At 55.3% G+C, this 27,935-nt stretch overlaps 1 protein-coding gene across 4 annotated transcripts in view; it reads right to left on the bottom strand.

The window, feature by feature from the left end:
* Positions 1 to 551: 551 nt before the first annotated feature.
* Kcng2 (potassium voltage-gated channel modifier subfamily G member 2) overlaps positions 552 to 27,935 on the bottom strand; it is a 43,976-nt gene continuing 16,592 nt past the window's right edge. For 3 of the 4 annotated variants that reach the window (XM_021732508.3, XM_021732507.3, XM_005334386.4), the window contains exons 2-3: positions 16,219 to 16,931; positions 552 to 2,348 (exon numbers count right to left, since the gene is read on the bottom strand). In XM_021732508.3, the coding sequence (XP_021588183.2) occupies positions 1,590 to 2,348; positions 16,219 to 16,857 (1,398 nt within the window). In that variant the 5' untranslated portion in view covers positions 16,858 to 16,931 and the 3' untranslated portion in view covers positions 552 to 1,589. Of the gene's footprint in view, positions 2,349 to 16,218; positions 16,932 to 18,380; positions 18,454 to 27,935 lie in introns of those variants that run through there. The other variant, XM_078029845.1, reaches the window with a different exon arrangement.

Raw genomic sequence — 27,935 nt, forward strand, 5'->3', positions numbered from 1 at the left:
TCATTTCCTCACGAAATAAGGGCATCTTTTCTTCCCTAAGCTTGTGCAAGAATCCAGGAGAAAGTGGGGAACCCTGAAGGTAGCGTGGGAGCCAGGGCTCTCCCATGCTTGCTGGCCTCTATCTGGTCTGCAGGAAACCTGCTAGGTTGCTGGGAAGACACTTATTTCAGTTTCCAGGGCCCTGGTCCTTGACTGGGGAGCCCAGGTGTTTGTGTGCATGCCAACACGTTGCTGGGGACAAGGGGGTAAGATGGGGGTTGGGAGCTAGGCTCACCCCATGCCAACCTCAGAGCCTGGGTGCAGCAGGTTATCCCAGGCCTCTCTGGCTCTGAGATGAACCATCCTGCCCTGGAGAGCAGGCGCATGTGTGTCTGGGCTCTGCCGTGGACCTAGACAGCTGGGCTTAGTGAAGGGATCTGGTGAGGTCAGAGTGTCTCTGGTGGCTCCCGCTGTTGCACCTGCCGATTCCCAGGAGATCCTTGGGCCCAGGCCCCCATTCTGGGCAGACCCACAGACTCCGGTGACATTCACCCAAGGAGCTCAGCCAGGAGTTTTCCGGGGAGGCTGCACTTTTTATTGGTTTTCAGTGGAATCTTAGGAAACATCCAAGAATCTTAGGAAACATCCAAACACCCAGAGGGTCTTGGACAGCAGGGTACCCTCCCCAGGACCTCTGCTCACCCCAGGGGTCCTGAGGAGGGTACCCTGCTGTCCAAGACCCTCTGGGTGCAGTATCTCAGGTGTGGTGGCCAAGCTCAGCAGTGAAAAAGTACAAAGTGGCATCTGGAGAATTCTGTCCTGTCCTGAGTGGACTTGCCCATGCTTTTGTGGACAGGCTGCTCTGGCACTCGTGTGCCTGCAGGAAACATTGAAGGAGCACCTGCCCCTCTTGCCCCTATACCACCACATTCTACGCCGGACTTGAGAGTGGGGAGTGTTTTCTTGTGAGGCCTTGAGAACTCTGTTCCAGGGGGAGATGCAGCCCCTCCATGGTGGGTGGGTGGAGGGGGCTGTTAAAACACCACATGCAAACCTGCTCTACCACCTGCCAGGGGAGGCCCTGTCACCTGAGGAGCCAGTGTCAGGGAATGCAGGTCAGAGGTCTGGGCCCCCCACCAAAGGAGGGTTACTTAGGGAGAAGCAGGGCCTGTGAGTGCCCATGTCAAGACTCTGCCCTGTCACTCTGCAAGTGACATGGACTGGCAGTGCTGGATGTCTCCCTCCCATGGTGCACTGCCACTGTGGGTGACCAGGCAGCAGAAGGGACTTCTGTCTCCAGCTGCCCCACTCCTGCCAGGGCTGCCCTGGCCGACAGGTCAGGGTCAGACCCAGGCCAGTGTAGCTTGGCATTTGCTCCAGGTGTGGGATTTCTGGGATCCAGTGGATTATTCAGTTAGCCATAGAAAATTTAAAACCCGAGGGAAAATAGGAGGACCCAGGCTGGTGAGCTCTCCGGGAGTTACTGGGAGCCCGAAGCTTTCCGAGGCCAGTCGGTGCACTAGACTAAGCTCTGGCAGGTCTGCAGGCCCCTTCGTGGACCGCCAGCGACTGCACTTCCTGAAGCTCCAGAGCAGTACTCTCCTGCCAGCTCAGAGCGGCCCTACTGGGCCCTGTGCACCCCTGGTGCCCTCGGGGTCCTGCGAGCTGTCCTCGGTGGCGCTGGCTGAGCGCGTGCTGTCCTCGCACAGGGCGGGCTCGGGGCTGGCAGCGCGCTGCTGCTGCTCTTTGAGCTCCGAGTAGGAGCGTGAGAAGGTGTGAAAGATGGAGGTGACTGGGAAGGCCATAAGCAAGATGCCGCTGAGGATGCTGCTGAGTGCCACCACCTGCCCGGGCAGGCTGCGCGGCACCATGTCGCCGTAGCCCACGGTGGTCATGGAGATAACTGCCCACCAGTAGCTGGCCGGCACGCTAGAGAAGTCGCGCCGCGCACCCAGTTCGCGTTCAGCCAGGTGCACTAGCGGCGCGAAGAGCGCCATGGCCACGCAAAGGAAGAGCAGCAGCAGTCCGAACTCGCGCGCGCAGCGGCGCACCGTGAGGCCCAGCGAGCGCAGCCCCAGCGAGTGGCGCGCCAGGCGCATCACGTAGAGCACGCGCAGCGCGCGCAGCAGCCGCAGCACCAGCCCCGCTCGCTCCAGCAGCTTGCTGCCCGCGGGCCCCGCCGCCAGGCCCACCAGCAGCGACACGTAGAAGGGCAGGATGGCCAAGATGTCGATGATGTTGAGCGGCCTCCGCAGGAAGGCGCACTTGCTCTCGGCCTGCAGGGAGCGCAGCAAGAACTCGAAGGAGAACCAGGCCACGCACACCGTCTCCAGTACAAAGAGGCTGCGGCACTTGGTGGAGCACTCACCCTGCGGAGGAGAGGGGACACGAGGTTGGGGGAGCTCGCTGCGGCCTGACCCAGCAAACTGGAAAGTCACTTAAAACCCGAACCACTTAAAGCCTCTGAAATGATGGCCAGCGGTGCCTACAAGAAAGAAAGGTCTCAAATTAATAACCCAACGTTCCACTTAAAGCAACCAGGTAGGGGTTGGGGGTGTGGCTCAAGCGGTAGCGCCCTCGCCTGGCGTGCGTGCGGCCCCATTCGATCCAATTCATTCTCTCTCTCTCTCTTTCAAAAAAAAAAAAAAAAAAAGCAACCAGGTAAAGAAGAGTAAATAAAATTCACAAAAAGTGAAGAGGTCATAAGACTAGCACTGGAATTTGCCAGTAAACTGATGCAACTGGAGACTATCATGCTATGTGAAATAAGCCAGTCCCCAAAAACCAAAAGCCAAAAGTTCTCTCAGATATGTGGATGCTGGCTCACAATGGGGTGGGGTGTCACCAGATTGGACAGGGCACGGTGCCTGGGAGGGCGGGAGGCTGGGAATGGGAAACTTTCCTATGTTCATGGATGAGTAAATGACCAGTGTCACTCCACATCATGCTCAACCCCAGGAATGGGAAGTTGTACTCCAGGTATGTAAGATAGGTCAAAATGCATACTTAAAAAGAAAAAATCCCCCCCCCAAAAGAAAAGAAAAAATGAGTGCTGGAATGAATGAATAGGAGACAGACCAAAAATCCAAAACCTGATTCTTTAAAGAGATCAACTAAAGGGACACATTTCTAGCTAGTGTGACCAGGGGAGAGAGAAAACTCAAACTACTGGGATCAGAAACGAAAGAGGGGACATTGCTACCACATGGACAGGAGTAAAAGGACCGGAACACGCTGGGAAGGAGGTACCCACAAGTTGGGTAAATTCTAGAAATGGGTGAATTTATAAAGGCAAACCACAGAAATGGGCCTAGAAGGAAGCAGGTGAGGAGACTAAACTCAGGGGAGTGGACAAACTTGGGGGAGCCCAGGGCCAGAGGGCTCCACTGCTGAGCTCCACCAACTCAGTGCCAATACCAAGTCTTTACAGGCAGAGAGAGCACAGGCTCCCATTGTGGCCTGTGTTTACCAACCCGCATAAGAAAACTGCAGATGGAGTTGTTTGTCCATACCAGTGCAAGATGCTTTAAGGAGAGCAGCAAACTGAGCTCAGCAGCAGGTGAAAGTAAGAACTGGACATGAAGGACTCATCCCAGGAAAGCAAGGTTGGCACAGTCTCTGAGAGTCCATTAATGCAGTACACGGAAAATGCTTTGGACAGAATCTGACCCAGGGCCGATGTCCTACCCACAATGAGGAATCATGGCTCCTCATACCCTCAGTGACCTTGTAAGGAGGAAACCTTGGCAGTGACCTCTGGGTCCTGGGCCCGTCCTGCAGGGAGTCCCCATAGCAGCTTGCCCTGCTTGGCATCTGGAGACAGCAACCTTCTAAGACTGTTGGTGGTGGTGAGGTTACCCTAAGCAGAGGGTGGTAAAGCCCCTGAGCCTTCCATCATTAGCAAGACCTCAGCTCAGGATGGCTCAGACGCTGCTAGTGCACACCAGGTGTGGGCTCAGCAACCCAGTATTTTTGTCTTGAGATGGATCTGTGTGGCTTATAATTCCTGGGCTCAAGTGATCCTCCTGCCTCAGCCTCCAGTGAGCGCAGCCCCAGCGAATGCAGCCCCAGCGAGCAGCGTGCGCAACAGCCGCAGCACCAGCCCCGCACATGCCACCCCGCTCCACTTTCAGACCACAAGCATGTGTCCTAGGACAGGGAGGAGTCATCCTGCATATTCAGGCCCAGGCACCGATGGATCATGTAATCTGCAAGAGGCCCAGAGAAAACCACAAGCTCCCACAGACTTCTCTGTGCTCCAGTTAGCTCCTTCTGAGCCGGGCACGGGCCAGCTCAGGGCAATGTGTATAAGCTGGTCAGTGTCTTCCACACCCCCCTGGCAGTTCCAGGTTGATCTCGTCCTTCCACGGGGCTGGAACTGTTCCTTGCCTTCCTGAGGAGGGGAGGGGCAGTACTCTTGCCTGTAGAAGGCCCTCTGACCCAGTCCAATGACCATGGATGATTTCTGGAGTTCCCACGTCCAGGCATCTGGACTCTGTGTGTGTGAACCCTCCAGACGCTTTGGTGAAGACATGACACCTACAGGTGTGGGTGCACTCTGGAGCATCCCTAGCCCTGCACCCCCTGGGCAGCTTGCTTGGGCTGTATACACGGGATCGGAGCCCACTCCAGGGACACTGCCCTAAAGCCTTCCTGGGAACATGGCTGCCCCCGCTCTGATTCCATGACGGTGGGGAAGGGACAACCCTGTGTCCCTGGGAGATCTGGGATGTCCTACCCATTGGGTCCCATGTGTGTCCAATGAGTCCCCACTGGTCACCCTCAGCTGTGCATGAGAAGGCGTCTGGGCCACCTGGCACAGCCACCTAAGCCGTAAGGCTGGAGAGACCGTGGGTGGGAGCCGGTGGCACAGGATCTCCGGAGGTGACCAGCTGTGGTTGGGGTTTCTGGAACCTCCTCCCTGAAAGCAGACCCTGGTCCTCAGGACCCGACAGGGCTGTCTGAGCTGGCCTGGCAGGCAGGGCTTCCCTCCTGCCCTGACTGGTTGTCTGGCCTTTACATGGCGCTGACCCTGGGATCAGTCTGAAGGCTGCAGCTGCCCAGGGAGTCTGTGTGTCTGAGCTGGGGGGCAGGGTACCCCTGCTGTCCTGCATGTCTGAGAATCCCTGAGCCACGTTCAGATGTGGAACCCATCTCAGCCTCTCCAGTGGCCTTTCCCACAAACACAAAACCAAACCTGCTGAGAACAGCAAGTGAGCACACAGTGCAGTCCCCCGGAGCACCTGGAAGACACGTGCCATTACCAATGCCAGGTGCTCCCGACTCGACAGCACACAGGGGCCACTGGGTCTTAGGCCCAGGGTGGCACAGGTAGGACCCAGATTGCATTCATACAGACTTGGCACAAATACATTTTAAAAGCCTTCAGAGAGTGTGTCCTCTGACCTGAGAACTGTTTCAGAAAGTGGACGCTCAGGGGCTATCAGAAATGGGCCCAAAGACTTACTAAAAGGGCAGTGCACTTGGGGACACAGCCTCGTGGGCTCTGACAGGTACCGAGCCTGTCTCCGCCTGGAGGTGGTTTCACCAACACCACTCGCCTGCCGTTCCAGAAGGTTCTGTGTGTTCATGCAGCTGCAGCCTTGGGTCTGGCTTCCACTGAGGGTGATCTGAGGGTCACTCTTTTTGTGCTGCGATGGGGTACAAAAGATGGACCCAGGCCCCGGAGCGAGCAGGAAGGGCTCCCCCACGGAGCCCTGCAGCCCTGCAGCCCACTCGGGCGTTTTCTTCCTGCTGACAAGCACCAGCACTGGGGATTGAACCCAGGGGCACTTCTCCAGTGTCCTACACCCCCAGCCCTTTTTACCTGTACTTGGAGATGGGGTCTCTCTAGGTCGCCTCCAGAGCTGCTGGGATGAAGGCATGGCCCCTGTGCCTGGCACGGTTCCTGCTTCTGAGGCACCTGCTTCACTCCACTGGCTATTGAAGCACACCCTCCAGCCACTTCCAAGAGCAGGTGCATGGACACCTTTGCAAATCTGGAAATGCTTTTCCTCTACCTTCAAGGTTGGCTGAAAGTATAACTTGGGGTACAATTACCGGTGGAGGGCAGTCGCACCCAGAAGAGCAGGCGCTGTCTACTGGGTCAGCTCTCAGCAGTGCTGCGAGGTGAGCCTCACACAGAAAACACGGAAGGCTGGTGTGTGCGTGTGTGTGTGCCCACAAGAGGAGCAACCGGTGACCAACACGAAGATCAGAGGGGAACACGCCCAGCATCCCCACCCCAGCCCCCCATGATCCTGGGGCTCAGGGTGTTCTGCCTGTTCACAGGCGGGACCACCTTTCTTCCCTCTCCCCAGGAAGCCTTCACAAGTCTCAGGCTTCCCTGCAGGCTGGGGGCGAGGGGCCACTAGGAGTCTAGGACTGAGGGCTCTGAGGCACTCTGAGCACGTGGCACTCGCCTGTTGGGGACGGCCAGCCTGCCAGGCTCCCTTCCTCCCTCCTGGTCTTTGAGCTGCAGGTGCAGGTCCTTCCCAGAGCTCCGCCCACAGCCCTGGCCTCCATCCGGCTTCCATCTTCCTGCTCCCTGCAGTGAGCCCTGCAGGCTCTGGGTCCATCTCAAGCATGAGGTGCTGATGTGAGTGGGCTTGCTGGACACAGGGTCTCACCAGGGACAACCAGCCAGCTCGGCCTCTGACAGGCCCAAGTGACAGCTGATCCTTCTGGTTCCTGAAAAGGGCTTCTGGACTCCTGCTGGGGTTGGTGGGGTAGGCTCAGGTCCTTGCCCAGTGCCTACTGTGGTCCTGTACACCACAGCCCTCGATGAGGGGCCCGGCGAAGATACCTCAAGGTGTGGGCCGTGCTGGGCCACCTCCTCGTGGTCTCACTTCCCAGTCTCAGTGTCGCTCGGCTGCCTCTGCGTGCCATGTCCCGCTGCCTTCCTTTCCACAGCGTGTGGACACGGGCACCTGTTCCCTTTGCCTGCAGGGTCTTGACCGCGCACACTGAGCGCTCCCTCACCGTCTCCGTAGTAGGGTTGAGGGAGCAAGAGAGAAGATGTGGCAATCCGTCTCCTAACGGAATTCCAAGTATCAACCATTTTATTTCTTTTTACAAAAAAACCCAGGAACTTAAATGTTCAGTACTAAAGGGAAGCTTGCTGAATAAATTATGGTCTTACCGAAACAACGTAGCCATGACCAAGGCCACCAGAGAAGACAGAGGGCACCGGCACCCTCATGTCAACGAGCTCTGGTTTCCAGCAGGATGGCCAGCAGAGCTCAGTTGATAGTGTGATGAGGGCTGGGGTGTGGCTCAGTGGTACAGCACTTGCCTGGCACATGCAAGGCTCTGGGTTCTGTGCCCCGCTCAACTACTTCCTACCCACATGGGCAGAAACAAAGCAGGGAGACCACCTCGCCACCTAGCCGTGTCCTCTGTGTGCAGCGGGACTAGGGGGTTCTAGCTTTCTTTCTCACGTTGCCCAGCATATCCACGATGCCCAGCAGAGCTGGAAATCCACAGGCACTGCAGGAGGGTGCCCTGTGCTGTGCTCTCTGCCAGGCTGCTGGGCTAGGTGCTGGCAGAGCAGGTGGTAGGAGATGCCTGGGGCAGAGGGAGCAGCGGGCTCACCAGGAACCACAGCCACCCCACTGTTGGACCTGTCAGGAGCCGGCCCCATCAGAGGTGCGTGTGGACACTGGCCCTGGGTGTTCTCTCATGAAAATGAACAGAGGCCTCTGATTCCCTGGAGGTGGGGTGGTCTGCGCTCAGCAGCAGGACGCCTGGATTGCACTTGCGCCCCAGTACTCAGAGTGCCAATGCACCCAGGTGCTGCACCCCTGCCTTTGTCCCATGCTGTCAAGCCTTCAGCAGCAGCAGCCTGCCCAGGAACACCACCACGCTCCACATCTCTCCACAGACACGTGTGGGAACAGGAGACAGAAAGGCCCGTGGCGAGGGTCCAACCTCGCGGGCGGCTGCTTCATCGAGCCCCGAGGCCAGTGCCTTCCCTGGTGGGTGTGGAGTGTGCTGGTTTGTGACTGAATCCTGACACTGCCCACGGCCCTCGGAAGAGCGCCCGTGTGTCCTCCGGACACTTCCTCCCGTCGCTTCACCAGTCCTGCCCTCTGCCTTTGGCTGGGACTATGATTCCGAGCTCCATGCTGCTCCCACGCTGGACACCAGATGCACCTCTCTTTCCTTAGTGACTCTGTGCAATTCCTCTTTAGCTCCCCTAAGCACCAGAAAGAAAATATTCAACTCATTTTACTATGAATTTATAACAATTCAGCTTTGAACTGAATGAGGTTTATTTTTTTTAATTATTGCTCTTGTCAGATCTGGTGTTGCAAACAGAGAAGGAACAGAGGAATAGAAAATCGACCCAGGAGAACCCACTGTTTAAAAATAGCACAACAGCCATTTACTGGGAAACAACAGAGCCCCTCCTTTCAGATTATCTGCGCTGAGCGGGCTTGTCAGCTCCCTCTCCTGCCAACGCCTCCTCAAGTGCTTTGTGCTGGTGACACGGAAATGAACTTCATCAGGACCAATCCTGGCTTCTGGCCTCCCCAGCCCAGCCCCGCCGGCCCCTGGAGGCTCTGTGGGGATGCACTGAACCCACAGAGCCTGTCTGGTGACCCCTGGCTCGCCAGGTACCACAGGAGTGAGCCGTCCCTCCTGCATCTGCTCATCTGCTCTGAGGCCCCCAGGAGGTGCAGATGGTGAGGCCTCCTGTGAGTGTGGACAGGGCGCCCCCCAGGGCTCCAGGTCACCCATCGATTTCCTCCATGTCCCACAATGGCACAGAATCCTGAGCCACTGTTCTCCACCCAGTGCTGACCACAGCTGTTCACCAAGTCCATGTGCCTGCTCCCCTCCACGTCGGCTCTGTGCTCGGTGCAGAGCACTGAGCTCTTGGTTTGCAGAGGTGAGCCTGTTGGAACTGAATAGACTACTATCACTACAGACTACAGCTGGATGGAAAAATGCTCTTCTAATTTCACCTGGTCCGACAACACCTCAGGGCCCACCCTACACAGGAGATGCAGCTGTTTCTCCCGCTCAGCTCCCACACAGGACCTCGTGGCTCTGGAGGGGCACAACCATGAGGAACCTGCCTCCAGCCCTGCCCCACGGCAGGGCTTCTCGACTCCTCAGACCTCCCCGACATCAGCCATGAGCCATGGGTGCTGCAAGTCTGCCCCGAGATCACAGCTAACTGCTCGAGTCTGGGGGAAGGGACAAACCTTTTTAAAGCGTTTTTTTAAAACCTTTCACCACCTTTTAACTTTTGTGTCGTTAAATATTTCCTGTGTGGTTTCTGGCTTTCTTACCAAACCTAAAAAGATTTCCTCCACACCCAAAAGGGAAAATATATTCACCTACATTTTCTTTTATTAACTGTATGGACTTAGTTTTTTCCACAGTTTCCCAGAGACCTGAAATTTATCTGAATACTACCCAGCATGACCCAGGGGTGGCCGCCCTTTCCTGTCTGACTGGTAAAGCTGTCATCTGCAGGCTTCATGCCCCCACACACTGTATCTGGATGTCTGGTCATTTCTGTTTAAGACAGAGTCTATGTGGCCCGGACTGGCCTCAAACTCCTGGGCTCAAGTGATCCTTCTGCCTCAGCCTCCATATAGCTGGGAGCACAGGCCATGTCACTGTGCCCAGCTGCCTGGTGTCTCTGGACTGCCAGTGTGAGCGGCTTCTGTCCTGGCTAACCACGCTGTTGGGATTTGCCCAGAGCAGCTCCAGCGTCCACGGTTACTCAGTATACTTTTCTCACTTTGCCTACGGCAGGCCCCAGGGCGGTCCTTGCTAAGCACACACTTGTTTAATGAGAGGTGGATTACTATAATGAGGTCCTCAGGACACCCTGGTTCCCAGGTCACAGGAACAGAGCAGGGACCGTCCCTGGTGGCTTCCTGGGCAGATGGCTGTGCTGGTCCCCCACCTGCCCCTCTCCTGGGCCCCCCAGCAGTAAGAAGCAGAAAGGCTTCTGTGAAGAAGGGATGGTGGGTGGCCAGGAAGGGCCCATTCTTGTCAGCCCTCAGGTCAGGCATCTGTCCCGCTTGGTTCCTGCAGCTGAAGAGCTACTGAGAGTTTACGGGAATAAGTGGAGATGAAGGATTTTTCCAAGTGTCTGTGATTTCATAGCCTCCCATCATCTCCCTAAATAGGACTGAATTATTTTGACAGAGAAGCTGCATTTTTTAAGGGAACCGAATCCACCCGAGCATAAATTCATCAGGCCACACCGGCTGGGAGGACCGCCTAGAGGCTGCAGTCAGGGTCCAGTCTGCTTCTTAGTTCACAGCTCCTCTCCTCCTCTCTAGGAGCTGGTGGGGCAGGGTTCAGCCAGGGCGTGCTCACAGTGGGCTGCTCAGGAGGCAGAGAAGACCCACACTGACATTAGGAACTCCAGGCAAAGAAGCAGGAGAGGTCCCAGGCCCTGCCTTTCTGGCTGGTCAGAAGAGCCCTTCCACGTGTGCCGTGTGAGCAGCCCTGGCCCAGGACTTGGGAAAAGGTGAGATGGCACACACCCTTTCCTCAGTTCTCACCAGCTGCCTGCACCCACAGTGCTGCCCTTGTCCACCTGCAGGGAGGCAGAGGGGGCATCCTGCTGGGCCTGGACCTACACCGTGGAGCCCGTCCTGTTCTCCCACCAGCTGTTGCATCTGATTAGCTCTCACATATTTCTGTGGACAGCAAATCTGCTTGGCATGGAGAGGCTGTGGGCCCAGAGGCCCTGGCACGCTCCTCCAGTCACATGGTGCGTTTGCAAGCTCTGTGGAGAAAGGGTGAAGCAATGCAATGGAGGCAGGAGATGTGAAAGTTCAAGGCCATCCTGGCCACTTAGTGAGACCCTGTCTCAAAATGAACAACAAAAAGCTCTGGGGATGTGGCTCAGTGACGCTGGGTTCAATCTCCATCCAGTACCAAAAAAGAGGGTAAAACAAGTCCCCAATTCTCATGCACCATTCAAGCAAATCCCTTTGAAGAACCTGCAAGTGACGGGTGAGGAGCCCGAGCTCCAGGGAGAAGTGACTGTCTGGGGGTCTGGCAGCAATCGGAACACACACACCAAAACCCATGCCCAATTGTGCCTCTTTGGGAGACAGAGGAGAGACCAAAAATCTTGGATAGGTTATGGAAAAAAGAATCTGTGCTTCTATTCTAGGCATTTGAATACATTTTCCCACCAGACTAAAGCGAAAACCAGAAACACAAATCTCCTAACTTTCTCTTGCCAGATCTGGGCAGGAGCAGAGAGAACAAACGCAGAGCTCCCTCTTTGCCTGCACTGAGCAGCCTCACCAGCTCCAGCTGTTCCTTGCCTCCAAGAGCCCACGTGGCCTCCCACAAAAGCAGGCAGTGATCCCGGATGTGGGCACTGGCCTTCTGTGCCTCCCACATCCATCTGGGCAGCATGGTACACTGGCCACTCAGGGGTGTGACAGCACTGGGGACTCCTGCGGGGGAGGGACCAGCTGCATGGGGGAGGACTGCAGAGGAGCAGGGTGGCCGAGCCCCTGCTGTGCGCTCACCCCACTTGGCAGCACCCTGAGGGATGGTCCCCACTTCACAGAACGGGAAGGTGGGCGACCACATCTGACCCCAGGCCCGAGGCCCTCCAGGATGCGCAGCACAGATTCACTCATGGCCATGCTGCTGGTTTGCTGATGCGTGGAGCAGGTCTCTGCAAACAGGAAGATAAGCCAACCCAACCTATTACCATGAGACGGGGTGGGGAGACTGTGGCTGACCGGGCTGTCCAGACAGGGCCCGCAGTGCCCTGAGCTCTGGCCAGTACCTTCGGCCCTCTGTGCTCCAGCGGTCCAAGCATGGCCCTAGGGGGCCAGCATGCAGGGCAGCAGTGTGTGGGCACTGTCCTGGGCCGCTGTGAAGATGGCTCCACCCAGGAGTGCCACACAGGCTTGTCAACAGACCCCTGAGGCACCCATGTGTGGCCATGGGTTGCCCCCCACCCCACTAGGTTTTGTCCCCACGCCTAGGAAGGGCAGCTGGGAGCCTCTGGGAGAGACCATGCTGACCCATGCTGCCGACCCGGACTCACTCTGGGTGACAGAAGGGAACCGAATCCACCCGAGCATAAATCCATCAGGCAACACCAGCTGGGAGGACGGACTTGAGAGGCTGCAGTCAGGGTCCAGCTCTGCTTCTTAGTTCACAGAGAGAAGGAGCTGCATCCTGTGGAGACCTGACACCACAGCCCTAGCACAAGTGCCACCATGCAGTGGCCATCATCCAGCTGTCACCACACCACAGCCTTCACTCCCACAGCTGTCCCAGCACCACGGCCACCACTAGGCCCTGCTGTGGCCCTGCCACAGCTGTCATCCATGGCCCACACTGCACCATGGCTGTCACCAGGCCTGGGATGGGAAAGCCCAGGCTGTGGTTCCCATGGGAGTGCCTTGGTCTGCCTTTTCCAAACGAACCATGTTAGCATTTTTTCCTTTCTCTTCTTCTTCTTTTTTTTTTTTTTTTGGTGGTGGGGGGGAATGAACTTAGAGGTGCTGCACCAGTGAGTTGTATCTCAGCCCTTTTCACTTTACTTTGAGACAGTGTCTCACTAAATTGCTAGGCTGGCCTTGAACTTGCGATCCTCCTGCCTCAGCATCCTGAGTTGTGCAGAATACCTGCCTGGCAGCAGACGGTTCTCAGTGTGAGCACCCTCCATGTGTGGGTCCAGGGCAGCTTACCACAAGGCTCAGGGTGGGCCTCAGAAGCTTTATCCAAGCTTCAAGCTGGAGTGCACAGCCCTGGAGGCTGGTCAGGGGCCCCACAGACCACGCAGGGCCCAGGAAGGCAGACGGGAGGAGCTGCGAAGTGGGATTCCTCCTCACCTGGTGGATGCTGGTGAGCCAGGGCCCCACCATACAGCCCCACCCTGGTGGGATGGAGGGCACCAGTGCTCAAGTGGGGGGGGATGTGTGGACTGGGCCCCGGGGTGCCCAGCTGCTGGTCAGACTTTACCCTGGATCTGTCTATGAGGTGCTTCTGGGGGTGACTGACACATGAGTCGGTGCACTGTGCACGGGGGAGGGGGGCCCAGCTCAGACACAGCCCTGATCTCGCCCTAGGCAGAAGCTGACAAAACACCATGTGCCGTGTGCACCAGAAACAGCACTAGCTCTCCACGCTGCAGACACATCCTCAGGGGGGTCTAGGAGCTGGACTCCCAGGTGTGAAATCCATAACTAATCACGTGGGCCTTCAGTTAATCATGCAAATTTAAAGAGGAAAATCGACCTACACAGCCAGATGGTCAGAACGTGAAAGGAAGTGGTGGACCTTGAGAAATGCCCCTTACTGCAAGCTAGGCAGCCACAGGCTCTTCTCAGAGGCTGGTATGCACAGGCCCAGGCCACATGGCCACCCCTGCACAGGAGAGCTCTCCCAGCTCCCTGCTGGAGTGAGAAGCCCTGTCCACACCTCTTCATGGTCGAGTGGCACTGAGACCCCACCTTGTCCAGAAGCCAGCCCCTGGCATGCGCTGACCACTGCCGTGCCTTGGACCTGCAGCATCCTCAACCTCCTGGCCTCACTACAGAGAGTCCTTCCAGGTCATTCCACAGCCATCAGGGTTGTTGCAGTCAGGGCCTGTGCAGCACCTGTGTGTTCATGTGACACCTTTGTTGTGGTCCCTAAGCAACCATCAGCACTGGATGGCAGCATGAGGTGGGGGCAGAGACACACTGTGTCCTCCATCCAAAACTCATGGCAGTCACCCCAAGCCTGAGCCCTGCTTGGACAGCAGGCAGGTCTAGGTGCAGCTCCAGAGCACACGATGCAGGGGACAAGCCCACAGGATGGGGAAGACCCAGCAGATGGCCCCTCCTCCAGACCCTCCTGCCCAGACATCTCAGAGTGAAGGATCTAACCTGCAGCGTGAGAGCTGGTCCTCAGGCTCAGGTGCTGAGCACAGGTGAGCCCCCTGCTCTAGGTCTCAGATCCCGTAAGCAGGACTTTATGAATAACAGTCCTAAGGCTGCTTATTGTGAACCAAAGCAGGGCCCCAGGAGAACTGCCACACAGCTGCACAGAGCTGAACCGTGAGAGTTTGCAGGAGACAGTGCAATTCCAACTCACAGGTCTTCCTCCCATCCCCGCAGCCAGGCCACTGCTGCTCTCTAGCAGTGACACATGTCCCTCCTCCTCTGGGTGCCTGGACCAGGTGCCAGGAGGCAGATGCATGCTGAACTTCTCTGATGTAGGCAGGCAAGTGGCTTCCAGGACAGGATGTGGGTTGAGCCCTAGCACTCGACCTAGAGGCCAGGGTAGCCCCCAGAGGCCTCCCCATCCTCATTCTGGAGCCCAGGAGACATCACCTCACAAGACAAAAGGGACTTATGGGTGTAACCAACTGAAGGGACCCAGGATGGAAGTGTGTCCTGATCACCAGTTGGGCTCAGTGTGGTAAGGGTTAGTGTTAAGGGAACAGCTGGGGCCAGTCAGAGCAGGAGACAGGTGGAAGCAGAGGCCAGGGATGTGTACTGGTGATGGAGGAGGCTGCAAGGACACAGCCTGCAGAAGGAACCGCCCTGTGGCACCTGGGCTTCTGGCCCATGCACACCCATTGTGAACTTTCGCCCAAAGGACTGTACCAGAATGAATCTTGTTTTAAGTCAAACAGGCTGTGGCATTGCTTCGGGGTTATGGAAGGAAGGCAGTGATCCCAGATGGGCTCCAAGCAGGTGCTAACGATGATGAGCAGGTCCAGCTGACTAACATCATCCTTATTCTAGAAGGGTGTGGGACCCGCCCGCAGCCCTGCCCACAGTGCCTGTAGCTTCCCATGTCCCTAAGACAGATGTTCTCAGAAGTGTCTTGTCACAAGCTCTTGACCATTGGCAAACAGCTTTCCAAGAGCCCACACTGGCCAGCGCCTCTGGCAGCATGGACGCCTCTCCCCATGTCCTCCCACAATGGAGGCTCCACTCTTGAATGTGAAACTGAGTTAGGAAGATAGTGTCTGGGAGTGTGAAGAGGCGTGATGGGGACCAGAGATGCCTAAGAGAGGATCTGCAGTTGGGGCTGCCCAGGTCCTTTGCTGGCCCAGGCAGCCCTGACTGCTCCCGCTCCCTGGTCTTATGTAAGTGATTTCCCCCTTCTGAATACTGCACTGAGTAATTGCTACTTAGAAATACAAACACATCAGTATCTTTTTAGGAGCAGAATTAGCAACTCAGGCTTGGTTGAGATGACGGGACATGACAGCTCAGTTGTGGGACCCTCATCAACGAAACAGGCCAACCAATGTCCAAAAGTTACACGCAAACCTGGCCTGTAGCAAGGCAGCCACGCTCCTACTCCATTCAGCTCTCCTGCTTCTCTGAATGAGCTGACCCCTGGAGGGCTCCAGCTCTTGTCCCTGGACACCCAAAGGGCTCTGGCCAGCTGACCAGAGGTGGAAGGTTAGGAGCCTCTGTAGGAATGAAGCACCATGAGGAGGAGTGACCATCCCTTGTCTACTAACCCTGACACCTGCCCTGGTATACACAATGTTTTCACGACATTCCATGATGCACAATGTGTGCAAATGCAGGCTAACTGCAAGGGCAGTCTTTCATCTGCCCTTGCCTTGTCTTGATAACTTAGCTTAACCCACAAGTGACACTTCTGCCTAGCTCTTCTGTGCTGGAATTCTCCCATTGGTCAACAAGCCAGAAAGAAGTGGGGAGAAAGCTACTGTGATATGATGGAGTCTCGTCCCCCCCCCCAAAGCTGACTTGGCTCTGGCCCTGCTGCCCCAGGAGAACATAGGTCTCATTCCTTTGCCCTAGAATGACCAAATTTGGGGCCAAACCACACAGTTCTCTAGACCCTTAAGGTACTGCATATTTTTAGCTTCAGGTAGTCCACCTGGCTGACCTGTTGGAAAGACTCCAGAGAAAGTGGATCAGGCCTGGGGATGGATGCCCAAACTGACTCTAACCTAGAGCCCAGATTCTGCACACTGACCTTCACTCATGGCCCAGTGGTCAGGAAGGTCTGATGCCTGTGGCCTCACCCTCCACTGCAGGAGGGTTGTACACAAACAAGACCAGGGCTCTCTTGGGGCCCTCTACCCCTCTATGTCCTGTCCCGTCCTGTCCCGATCCCCGCGTGTGTCCCACCCATGTTGTTCTGAGATTGGCAGGGCTGCCAGCGTTGCTACCTCCCACATGCTAGGCTTGGCCCCAGCCAGCACTTCCCGCCCCACCCTGCCCAAGGGTGGCCCCACCGACCCACCACGCTCACCCGCTCCTCCTCGGCACGGATGTCCGGCATGGTGCTCAGGCAAAGGCCAACCGCGGTGACGGCCACGAAGGCCACGGAGACAAAGGCGAAGAGCTTGCCTGCCAGCCCCGAATGTGGGTTGTCCACCACATCGCGCAGGCGCTGCCGACTGCGCTCTAGCCTCCCCGGCCCGAGGGCGCTCGCAGGGCTCCCTGGCGCCACGTGCCCAGTCTGCACAGCGCGGGCCTCGGCGGCCTCCTCCTCGCGGCGGCGCAGGCGGCGCAGGCAGCAGCGCTCCAGGCGCGCCTCGTCGATGCCCCAGTAGGCCAGCTCGTCGCGGAAGGCCAGTGCGCACGGTCCACGCAGCAACCGCAGCTTGCCGGCGTGCAGCAGGGCCACGATGGCACGGAAGGCGCACGGGCTTCGGTCGAAGAAGAACTCGTCACGGCTCACGTCGTAGTCATCGCACACGCGCAGCAGCTCCTCGCGGCCTCGGCAGGCGCTCAGGCGCTCGAGGCGCGCGAGGGGACAGCGCGCCAGCGCGGCCCAGGCCAGGCGAACCCTGCAGCCGCCGACGTTGATGATGACGTGCCGAGCGTGGGAGGGCCCACCACCAGGCGGCCAACTGGGGGGCTCGGCGTGCCCCGGGAGTAGGGCCATGGCCCCATGAGCCGGCCGGTGCTCAGAGGTGCTGCCCCAAGAGGTCACGGTGCCGCGCTCTTAGGAGACGGGGTCTGCAAGAAAAAAGAGGCAGGCGCCAGTGAACCTGCTGCTTTCTCCTCTCGCATTCCCAACCTCACAAAATCCAAACAGCAGAACTTTCAAGCTTTCTAGCGGAGCTGATTAAGTGGAGACCTGACCTTAACTCGTGGCCTGAAGAACAGTGACACATGCTGGGATTTGTGTTTTGGAACAGGTGCTGGAGAGAGGCTTGCACAAATTCAGAGATCTGGGCAAGGCGTTGCCCAAAACAATGGGGAAAAAAACCTGGTAAGATAATTCTAAAATCAACTCTTTTTGAACTCTGGGAACTAACCAGCAACCTCGGAACACTCAAAATAGCACAGCCCAGTCTGAAGCTTTGCAGTTTTGACTGTGCCCTCCTCTTCTGCTCTGCTCCCAGCTTAGCAGTGGCCCTGGAAACAGCCTGCAAATGCTCTCCCCTACATTACCTGGACCTATCTGGTGGTTCCCAGAAGCCAGCTTGAAGGTCTTGGCTTTCTCTCTCATAACTGGCAACTCTCCCAGTGCCAAAGCAGGCAGTGTGGAGGGAAAATATTTATTGGCCAATGCCTTAGCTATTGCTGCTGAGGCAGTGGGTCACAGCTGGGATGAACCACAGGCTAGGCAGAGTGTGTGGGAGGACAGGCTGGGGAGTGAGGCACTTTGGGGAATAAGAACTTGGAAATCTGTTCCAGCTAACTCCTGAGACTCCAGAATACCATGCTCAAGCCTGGACGGTGCACAAGCTCAGGAAAGACCGAAGGAGTTCCTTGTATCTCTCCTGGGCTGATCTTCACACTGCCAGCAGGTGGGGGGCAAGGCAGAGATTAGGATAGACATGGAGAAGGTGAGGTGAGAGCAAGACTGTGGTGTGAACTGCCTGGCATGGGTTGGTGTGAGATAAACACACACACAAAGCCTGTGTGCAAAGCTTGTTTTGCTTTCCATTCTGGGCATTTAAGAATCTGTGTCCACTTACTCATTGACCACTGAGCTGATAGAACAGAGATGTTAGCAGCCACATTTTGAACAAAAATACAGACCGTTAAAAATTATTCCAGTCAAGTTATCGAACATCAGTAGCTACAACAAATCCCAGGGGGTCTGGTTTCAGACCTGCCTCTTAAAATGTTCTATGGAAAACTCAGGAGGTGTACAAAGAATGAAATGTGTAGCCTCCACAGAGAGAAACTGCAACAAACTGCCCAAGCCCCCTGAGACTGTGAACGGAGGAGACTGCAAGAATGATGTCTCGCCACACATAGGACCAGTGGACACAGATGTCACAGAGGGAGTGACAGAAACTCTGGGGCTGAAACATGCAGTGATGAAATATGTCCTCCAGGGGCCCCAGGGCAGATCCAGGAGGCTGCAGAAGGCACCCTGACTTGAGACAGGCCACGGAGGGCATCATGTCTGAGGAGCCCAAGGAAGCTGAAGCCAGGTGCAGCGGCACCCACCTGTGGTCCCAGCAACTCAGGAGCGGGAGCTGCAAGGTCCAGGCCAGCCTGGGCAACTTCGTGAGACCTGTCTTAACGTAAAAATAAAAAGGGTGGGTTCATTGCCCCGGGGTGGGGTGGGGGGGGTGGGGGGCAGAAATGAAGAAAACAAATGGATCCCGAGGTATCTGTGGCTCCTGTGGAGGGTACCTACTTGTGGGATGTACGATATTCCACAAGGAGAAAGCAGCAAAAGAATATTTGATGGATAAAAATCCCCAAATTTGATGAAAACATAAATCCACACATCTGAGCAGCTCTAGGAGCCTCGGGTCAGATAATTCAATGTTGAGCTGTCAAGAGGGAGGTGAGGGGGCTCTGAGAGCAACCAGTAAGTGTCCTTGGAGGAGCCTGGGGTCAAGTTTGGTGTCTCCTAAAAACTACAGGGAGACGCCTCCTCACACCTGTCAACGTCCTCACCGCACCCAGGAAATAAGAAGTGCTGGAGAAGACTTGGCCAAATCAGAACTGGCATGTGGCCAGCAGGAAGTGGGAAATGGCCTAGCAGCTCCCCAGAAAGGCCAGCCAGGGGCCACGGCCCTGCAAACACAGCCCTGGAAGACACCAGAGAATGACAGCTTTTCTCATGTCAACCTGGACCCAGATGCCTGCAGCAGCTCATGCACAGCAGCCCAAGGTGACAGTGACCCAGATCCCATCGACAGGCACAGGGGTGAACAGACTCGGTCCATTCATACACCAGGACAGGTCAGCTGTGGAGAAGAAGGAGGTGCTGCTGCAGTGTGGCTGACCTTGGGAGGCGATGCTGAGGACAACCATAGGAAGGGCTAGCATGCCAGGGGCCCCTTCATGTGCCACATCCAGTCTACATGCACCCACAGGAAGACAAGGCTGGCAGCGGACATGGGCACCAAGTTTCTTTTGTGGAAGTGACAGTGTTCTGGGCTTAGTGGTGATGGTTATACTGTTAATATACCAAACCCACTGAATTGAGGGTTGAGATGATTAAAATGGTAGAGTGACCTTATGAGACTTAATCTAATTTTATATATATATATAGTACCTGAGACTGAATTCAGGGGCAATTTACTGCTGAGTCACAATCTCAGCCCTTTTTATTTTTTTACTTTGAGACAGGGTCTCTCTAAGTTGCAGAAGCTGGCTTTGAATTTGTGATCCTCCTGACTCAGTCTCTGGAGTTGCTAGAATTACAGGCATATGCTACTTTGCCCAGCTTAATCTCAATTTTTTAAAATTAAAAACAGCTTTTAAGTAGGTGCTGGGTAAATCATTGTGTCTAACCCACACAGTCTGAATATCTTGCTTGTTTGTTACATGCATCTCACATGTTAAGGGGTCCAGAGTGAGCTACCTGCCCCGGGGCAGCTCAGGCACCAGGGCACCCCCCTGCAGTGTGCTTCCCCTACAGCTGGGGGAAGGGGTGGTGTTAACAGAGGGAGGGGAAAGAACATCCACAATCACAGTCCCTTCCCCCTGGCCGCGGGACTTCACCACTGGGGGGCATGAACTCTGGAGGGCTGCCGGGACAGTACCTGTGAGGGCCAGGAGCCTCTCCAACAGCCAGCACCCGTGCTACAGCTGCAAAGCCTTGCTGGCTGCATGACTGGGTCATCCCAGAGCCAAGCTTGTGTGTGAGTTCAAGCCCCACGGCCTTTTCATCCAGTGAACACCCAGTCTCAGTCCATCGCGGGCCAGCTGAGGCCAAGGACCTGCGAATCCCAGGCTCTCTGGGATGGCATGCACTGAGAAGGGGTGCCCAACAGCTCCACCAGCCAGGGGTCGGTCGCTTCCTAGGCTCCAGGCCATGAATCAGGGGAACTTGAAAAAGTACTGCAGAAGAGGATCTCGGATTTTTTTCCCTTCTTAAAGAGTCATTTTTAATTTTATTTTATTGTCTTGGTAATTGAAGATGGACAACATGTCTTTATTTTTTTATTTTTATTTTTTATTCTTTTAGTTGTTGATGTACCTTTATTTTTTATGTATTCATTTATATGCAGTGCTGAGGATCGAACCCAATGCCTCATACATGCTAGGCCAGCGCTTTTCCACTGAGGTACAGCTCCAAGAGGGTCTCATCTTATTCAAAATCTCCGGAGACTGAACTTGCTCGAGGCAGGAAAACAGGAGCACGTGCAGGCCTGAGACTGCAGGCACTGCCCTGATGATGCCCTGGTAGTGCGGCTGCCTGGGGTCCTGCTCCAGCCTCCCACTGAAGGAGGACCTGGGTCTGGCTGCCCTGGAGGTGCACCCCACCCCCCAAGGGTCACACTCAAGCAGAAAGCCACCCAGATGACCTTCCTCTGGAATTACAGATAGTCCCAGTGCTGCTTGAGGGTTCCTGCCAGCTTCCTTGGGCTCTGGGTGGACATGGCTGTGGAAGGGCGGCACCTTCGCTTCACACACCTGTTGGAATGGAAGCAGAGACGGCAGCTCCTACCAGGAGCATACACGCGGGGTTCTGCTCTCAGAAAGAACCTCATCTGTTTCTTGGGTACCTCCATCCCACTGTGCTGCTGTGTCCAACTACCGCCTGGCCCTGACCCCACCTCCTCCACCCACCTGGCTCCTGCTGTGGCCAAGGCATGGTGTGGGTGGGGTGAATAATCATGAAGAAGAACCACAGAACTGAAGTGATGTGGAGGACTGTCATCCTCGAGAGCACACACTTACCACCTGCCCATAAGTCAACTTCCATTTGACCTAAAATTGTGAAGTTACTTGTGGAAACTCAAGTTCATTCCCACCCTTGGAGTGCAATGAAACATGTGCTCTTGATCACAAAGAAAATCTGAAGTGCCACAGGAAAAATGGGCAGATTGACATAAAGTTTGATTGACGGTAGATGAAAAGAAGTTTTAAATATGTGAGAAGATGCTCAATTCATAACAGCAAAAACAGAGACACCTTATGTTACCAGGTGTAGCCTGGCAAGTCTGATGCTGTCTCTGTGGGGAAGTGAGGCAGGTGCTGGACCTCGCGGCAAGGCGGAGGTGTGACCCAGCCCATTTGAAAGTGGCCTCACAGGCTAACCCACAGTCCAGGGGAGACCTGAGAGACCACCTACCCATAAGGAAAGTCTCCAGGGCTGGGTCAAAAAGGAGGTGATGGCGTGAGGCTGGGATTGAGCCTGTGAAGCACGTGGATGGATAGTAGCTGCAGGTCGGTAGGCCCAGGCACCTGACAACCAGACATAGCATCAGAGTGGCGATTCTCGGTCTGACCCTGCCCAGAGGGCACAGGCAAGGTCTGGAGGTGTCTCTGATTGTCAAGAGGGGATGACCCCACGCCTAGTGGGCGGAGGCCAGAAGGCCAGGAGGCAGTCTAGCCCTGAGCCTGCCTCATTGCAGAATTTCCGGTTGAGTCAGCCTGCATTGAAAGGTGACCCACATCACACCTAGAAGGAGCTGTAAACTCCTGCCTAGCCCAAGCCAAGTCCCAGAACCACCGGAACCATAGGAGCACATCAGGGCTGGGCCTGGAGTCACTGTACAGCCACTGGGTGTGAAGCCCTGGACCTCTGTCCTAGCTTCCGTGTAGACAGGCTGAAGGCCCCGCTCTGGCTTACTGTGTCACTGCTCTTGGCTTGGGGACCCTGGAGGCAGATCACCATGCACAGATGTCGGCAGGCCTGTGAGGAGTGTGAATACCCCTCTGTGGCAAGACTCGGGGGGCAGGAGGGACAGTCGGGAATGCCAAGGCCCAGAGGGAGCTGATCCCAGTGTCCCTGAAAGCCCAGGCCTGGCTGAGTGTGGCCAGCATTGGCAATGCCCCCTGTCCGGTGGACTAAGGCCCAGCTCTTCCTGGTGCTGCTGCACGCTCCTGGTGGACTTGGTGTCACACAAAGCAGACATTAAACTGGGTACAAAATGTCCCTCAGGGTGCTGAGCTCTCCAGAGCCAGCATCTTCGTGTGCTACTGGAGATTAAAGGCATGTCATTGGAGTAACAAGGCCAACGTCACCCTCTCCCTGGGCCCCACACTTAGGAAAACAGGAGCGAGCTTTCTTTTTTTCTTTCAGTTGTTGATAAAACCTTATTTTTATTTATTTACATGTGGTGCTGGGAGTCCAGCCCAGTGCCTCACACATGCTAGGCAGGTGCTCTGCCACTGAGTTACAGTCCCAGCCCTGGGAGAGAGCTTTCTTGAAGGGAGGCCATCGGGGGGCAGGGGGACACAGCTTGTCGGTGGTAATTAAATGCTACTTGTGAACACTGCAGTGACTTGGGGTTCCCAGCTCCAGCCCAGGTCTTCAGAGGATGTCTGGGGGTGTGTTCCCCTATGGCTACAGCACTTGTGGTCAGTCAAACCAGGCAAATGACCTTGGAAATAGAGCTAGTTTTGAGGAGCCTGACCCACCTCGGCAAGCTGCAGCAGGGCTGTGGCGCAGTGCACTAGGAAGACAGAGCTCGGAGGCTGCCTGTGCTGCCAGCCTGGCCTCTGCCTGCCTTTTGTGTCTTGTCTTTGTGATGACCTTCAGCTCTGATTAGATCCCTGCATTCTGTGCAGGCAGGGTGATCATTTGAGCAGGGTGCATCCACTCAGTAACCACCTCCTTGGAGTCTGAAGACGCCAAGATGAGGGCAACGAGGTATTTTCACGATTCTCAGGGATCACAGCTCCCAGCTCTGGCCAAGCACTTTACAGACTCCTGGAGCAGCACCTAGAAGTCTCCTGCCGTGGCCCATCACCTCCCAGGAACAGCGGAGCCTGGGAGGCAGACCACCCTTGAAGAGGCAGACCCCAACAGGAGCAGCTGCCTCATGGGAACCCAAGTGCCCCCTCCAGGACTCCAGGTCTGGCAGACAGACATCCTGCGAGGCAAAGGGGGACGGCCCTCTCCAGCAGTAAGGGTCTCCAGAGCCACGTCACAGAACCAGCGCTAGAGAAGAGCCCATCAGACCAGAGGGAGTCCCAGTCCTTCGTCCACTGAAACCAAGGCTCACTCAGCACCAGGGACAGGGCCAGGGTGCTGCCCCACGTGCCTTCCCAGCGTAGCCTGCTCTTCAGCCTGGCTTCTTCTGTATGGGCTTGGGCACATGGCCAGACCTGGCTTACTGGGGCCCCTAGAGCCGGGCCTCTGGCTGGGCCTGGGCAGCTCTGCCCACTGCACGTGGCCCCTCAGTCTGGGCCCGCCTTAACCCGCTGACCTGGTGCTACTGCAGCGGGGCACTCAGCAGGCCACCACTCAGCACTGTGGCCAAGGTGCTTGTGTCTCACCACTGTGACGTGGGCCAGCGAGAGACGGGGACCTGTGCCTCATGGCCCTGGTGTACAGGACCATGGTGAGGACCACAGATAAGGAGATGCTCAGAAGGGCCCAGAGCACAGGTCCTCCAGGCAGTGGGCACACACTTTCTGATGGGCGTGGACGGCTTCCCAGCCTCCTGGCCGACATCAAGCATGCCCCTGTTCTCAGTGTCCCTCAACACAGCCTCCCTCTCAGGGCAACCCACTCCTGGACGTTGGAGCAGGTGCTGGAATTGGAGCTGCCTGTCCACTTCATGGGTGGACATGGCATGGCCACCCTGGGGCTGTACCATCCAAAGCCTACATCGTCCTTTCTGAGCCATGGTCTCTCTTTGCTTCATAGAATTCACAGGGAAAATAATAAAGGTTTATATTATGAAGCCTTTTAAAAATATTTTAGTTGTAGTTGGACACAACACCTCTATTTCATTTATTTATTTTTATGTGGTGCTGAGGATGGAACCCAGGGTCTTGCACATGTGAGGCGAATGCTCTACCACTGAGCCACAACCCCAGCCCTATTATGAAGTTTTTAAGCTTAACAACTTGAAGAAGAAAACTAGGGCTGGGATGTGGCTCAAGTGGTAATGCGCTGGCCTGGCATGCGCGAGGCACTGGGTTCGATCCTCAGCACCATATAAAAATAAAATAAAGACGTTATGTCCACCGAAAGCTAAAAAAAAATTTAAAAAAAAAGAAGAAAACTAATCAAAAAGTATTTTCAGGGGCTGGGATTGTGGCTCAGCAGTAGAGCGCTTGCTTAGAACATGGGAGGCCCTGGGTTCAATCATATAAAATTAAATAAATAAAATAAAGATATTGTGTCCAGTTACAACCAAAAAATAAATATTAAAAAAAGGATTTTCAATATCCAGAGCACAAAAATAATAAATTCTGGTGAGGACGTGGGAAAAGGTAGACTCACATATTCTGGTGGGACTGCAAATTAGCACAACCCCTCTGGAAAGCAGCGCAGACTCTCCTCAGAAAACTACCGATGGAGTCACCCTCTGACCAGCTGTCCCACTCTTTATTTATCCCAAAGATCCAAAATCAGCATACTGGAGCAACACAGCCACTTCCATGTTTATAGAGCACAGTTCATAAAAGCAAAGTTATGGAACCAGCCCACGTGCCCATCAACAGAGGAGTAGATTGAGAACACGTATTTATATGTGTTCACACCCAATGGACCGCACTCAGCCAGACAGAGGAGTTGATGAAGAACATGTATTTATATGTACTCACACCCAATGGACTGCACTCAGCCAGACAGAGGAGTAGATGAAGAACACGTATTTATATGTGTTCACACCCAATGGACTGCACTCAGCCAGAGGAGTAGATTAAGAACACGTATTTATATGTGTTGACACCCAATGGACTGCACTCAGCCAGACAGAGGAGTAGATGAAGAACACGTATTTATATGTGTTCACACCCAATGGACTGCACTCAGCCAGACAGAGGAGTAGATGAAGAACACGTATTTATATGTACTCACACCCAATGGACTGCACTCAGCCAGACAGAGGAGTAGATGAAGAACACGTATTTATATGTGTTCACACCCAATGGACTGCACTCAGCCAGAGGAGTAGATTAAGAACACGTATTTATATGTGTTGACACCCAATGGACTGCACTCAGCCAGACAGAGGAGTAGATGAAGAACATGTATTTATATGTGTTCACACACAATGGACTGCACTCAGCCAGACAGAGGAGTAGATGAAGAACACGTATTTATATGTGTTCACACACAATGGACTGCACTCAGCCAGACAGAGGAGTAGATGAAGAACACGTATTTATATGTACTCACACCCAATGGACTGCACTCAGCCAGACAGAGGAGTAGAAGAAGAACACGTATTTATATGTGTTCACACACAATGGACTGCACTCAGCCAGAAAGAAGAGTCATGGCATCTACCATAACTGGGTGGATGAAAATGCAGAACATCGTGTGTTTTAGTCAGCTATTTCGCTGCTGTGATGAAAGACTTGACCAGAACAACTGCAGAGGAGGAAAAGTTTACTTGGGGGCTCAATCCATAGACAAAAGGCTCCATTCCTCAGGGCTTGAGGTGAGGCAGAATATCATGCAGAAGAGTGTGATGGAGGGAGGCAGCTCATATGATGACCAGGAAGCAGAAAGACTCCACCTGCCAGATACAAATTTATACCCCAAACCACAGCCCCAATGCCCACCTCCTCCAGCCACCCACCTTCAATTACCGCTCAGTCAATCCCATCAGGCATTAATCCATTGATGGGGTTAAGGCTTTTGTAACCAGTCACTTCCCCTCTGAACCCTCTCGCTCTGTCTCACACGTGAGTTTGTGCAGGACACCTCACATCCAAACCATGACATCATGGTAAGTGAAATAAGCCAGACTCAGAAAATCAAGAGCTGAATGTTTCTCATATGTGGAAGCTAGAGCCAAACAAGGGAAAGAAGGTGGTAGGAGAGGAGAGGAATATCATAAAGATACGGGGAAGATGGTGGAGTAGACGTAGGAGAAGGTGAGGGAGGGAGGAAGGAGGGAACGAGGTAGACATACGGAGTGAAGTTAACAACAGCATGTTGCATGTCATATCAGTGTACCAAAAGAATTTCACCTGTATGTAGGTGGAAGAAATCCAATAAAAAATAAATAAAGGAGTCAGGTGCGGTGGTGCACACCTGTAATCCTAGTGGCTCAGGAGGCTGAGACCATAGGATCCCAAGTTCAAAGCTAGCTCAGCCATGGTGAGGCGCTAAGCAACTCAGTGAGACCCTGTCTCTAAATAAAATACAAAACAGGGCTGGGGATGTGGCTCAGTGGTCGAGTGCCCTTGAGTTCAATCCCCAATACTCCCCCACCCCCCAAAAAAAACAAACAAACAAATAAATAAAGGAATGAAAGGAGGATCAGTTCATCCCAACTTTATACAACTCCATCTGCTCTGGGTTGGGAGATGACAGTGTGGTGGCAGCGCAAGAGCGAAGGGCCCTCGGTGGCCTGGTGGGGTTTAATCACAGTTACCCTGCTGCTGTGGGGTGTGTGCATGCCCAGTGCACTGCGGGTGGCCAGGGAGGTCTGGGTTCTGCCACTGCCTGCGGGGAAGAGGTCTCTGTTTCCTCTGGCTTGAAGCCAGAATTAGAGCGGCAATCAGCAGAGAAAGGAAATCAGGTGGGATTAGAAGGCCAATTCTGAGTGAGTCTGGGAAGCTGGAGACTGTCCCCTGAAGGACTGAAATGTGAACTCTCAGAGCCCTTCCTCCACCCTATCAGGAACCAGCCCCTTCTCCAACCTGTGCCAAGGTCACCTGTCCCAGGAACTGCCCGTCCCTACAGGGAACCCTAAGATAGTCACTGTGTCCAGGGCTGCCCCATCCTGCCCTCCCCTCAGCCCACCTGGTTCCCCGCCTAGGCCGTCCCACTGAGCACTTCCCAGGCCTAGTCATGACTAGGAAGGAGAGAGATAAGGGAGGACGTGTAAAAAGGCAGAGCACCTCACTTCTCGGGATCCCAGCACACCACCATGGCCCCTCTCCCTCCCTGGAGAAGTCCGTGTTCCTCTTTCTAAATAAACCCTGCTTTATATGCCTGCCTTGGCGGGCTTCTCTAATGTCACACTTCAACATGGGAGGGAGCAGGACTCGGCCCTGGTGACGGCAGTGTCACTGCCAACCCCAGCTGGGGCTGCCTAGCAGCGAGGCTGCTGAAGGGCTGGTCCGTGCAGCCAGTCAGAGGATGCAGGCGAAGGGCTGTGGACCTGGGGGACAGGCCCTAAGCTCCCTAGGTCCTTGGAACCCCTGCTTGGCAGCGCTGGCACTCCACACTGCTGCTTTACTCAGCCCGGGCCCTGGGTCCTTGGAACCCCTGCTCGGCAGCGCTGGCACTCCACACTGCTGCTTTACTCAGCTCGGGCCCTGGGTCCTTGGAACCCCTGCTCGGCAGCGCTGGCACTCCACACTGCTGCTTTACTCAGCCCGGGCCCTGGGTCCTTGGAACCCCTGATCGGCAGCGCTGGCACTCCACACTGCTGCTTTACTCAGCCCTGGGCCCTGGGTGGGAGGGATCCGGGTCCCCGTGATCCAGTTCCTGGCCCTGGCGCTGGCAGTGCTGCATACCACAGGCTCTGCCCAGGCCGCCCAGGAGCCCTGGAGAGGTGGCCCTCTTCCATCCGTCCACTCCATCTGCCACAAGACCTTCACCGCGTCCTGCACTCAGTCCTCGCACCTCCTTCTGGTTCTTCTCGGGCCCTCCTGGCTGGGCTCTGCCTGGAGTGCAGC

This window comes from Ictidomys tridecemlineatus, chromosome 13, assembly GCF_052094955.1.
Source record: "Ictidomys tridecemlineatus isolate mIctTri1 chromosome 13, mIctTri1.hap1, whole genome shotgun sequence".
Taxonomy (NCBI): domain Eukaryota; kingdom Metazoa; phylum Chordata; class Mammalia; order Rodentia; family Sciuridae; genus Ictidomys; species Ictidomys tridecemlineatus.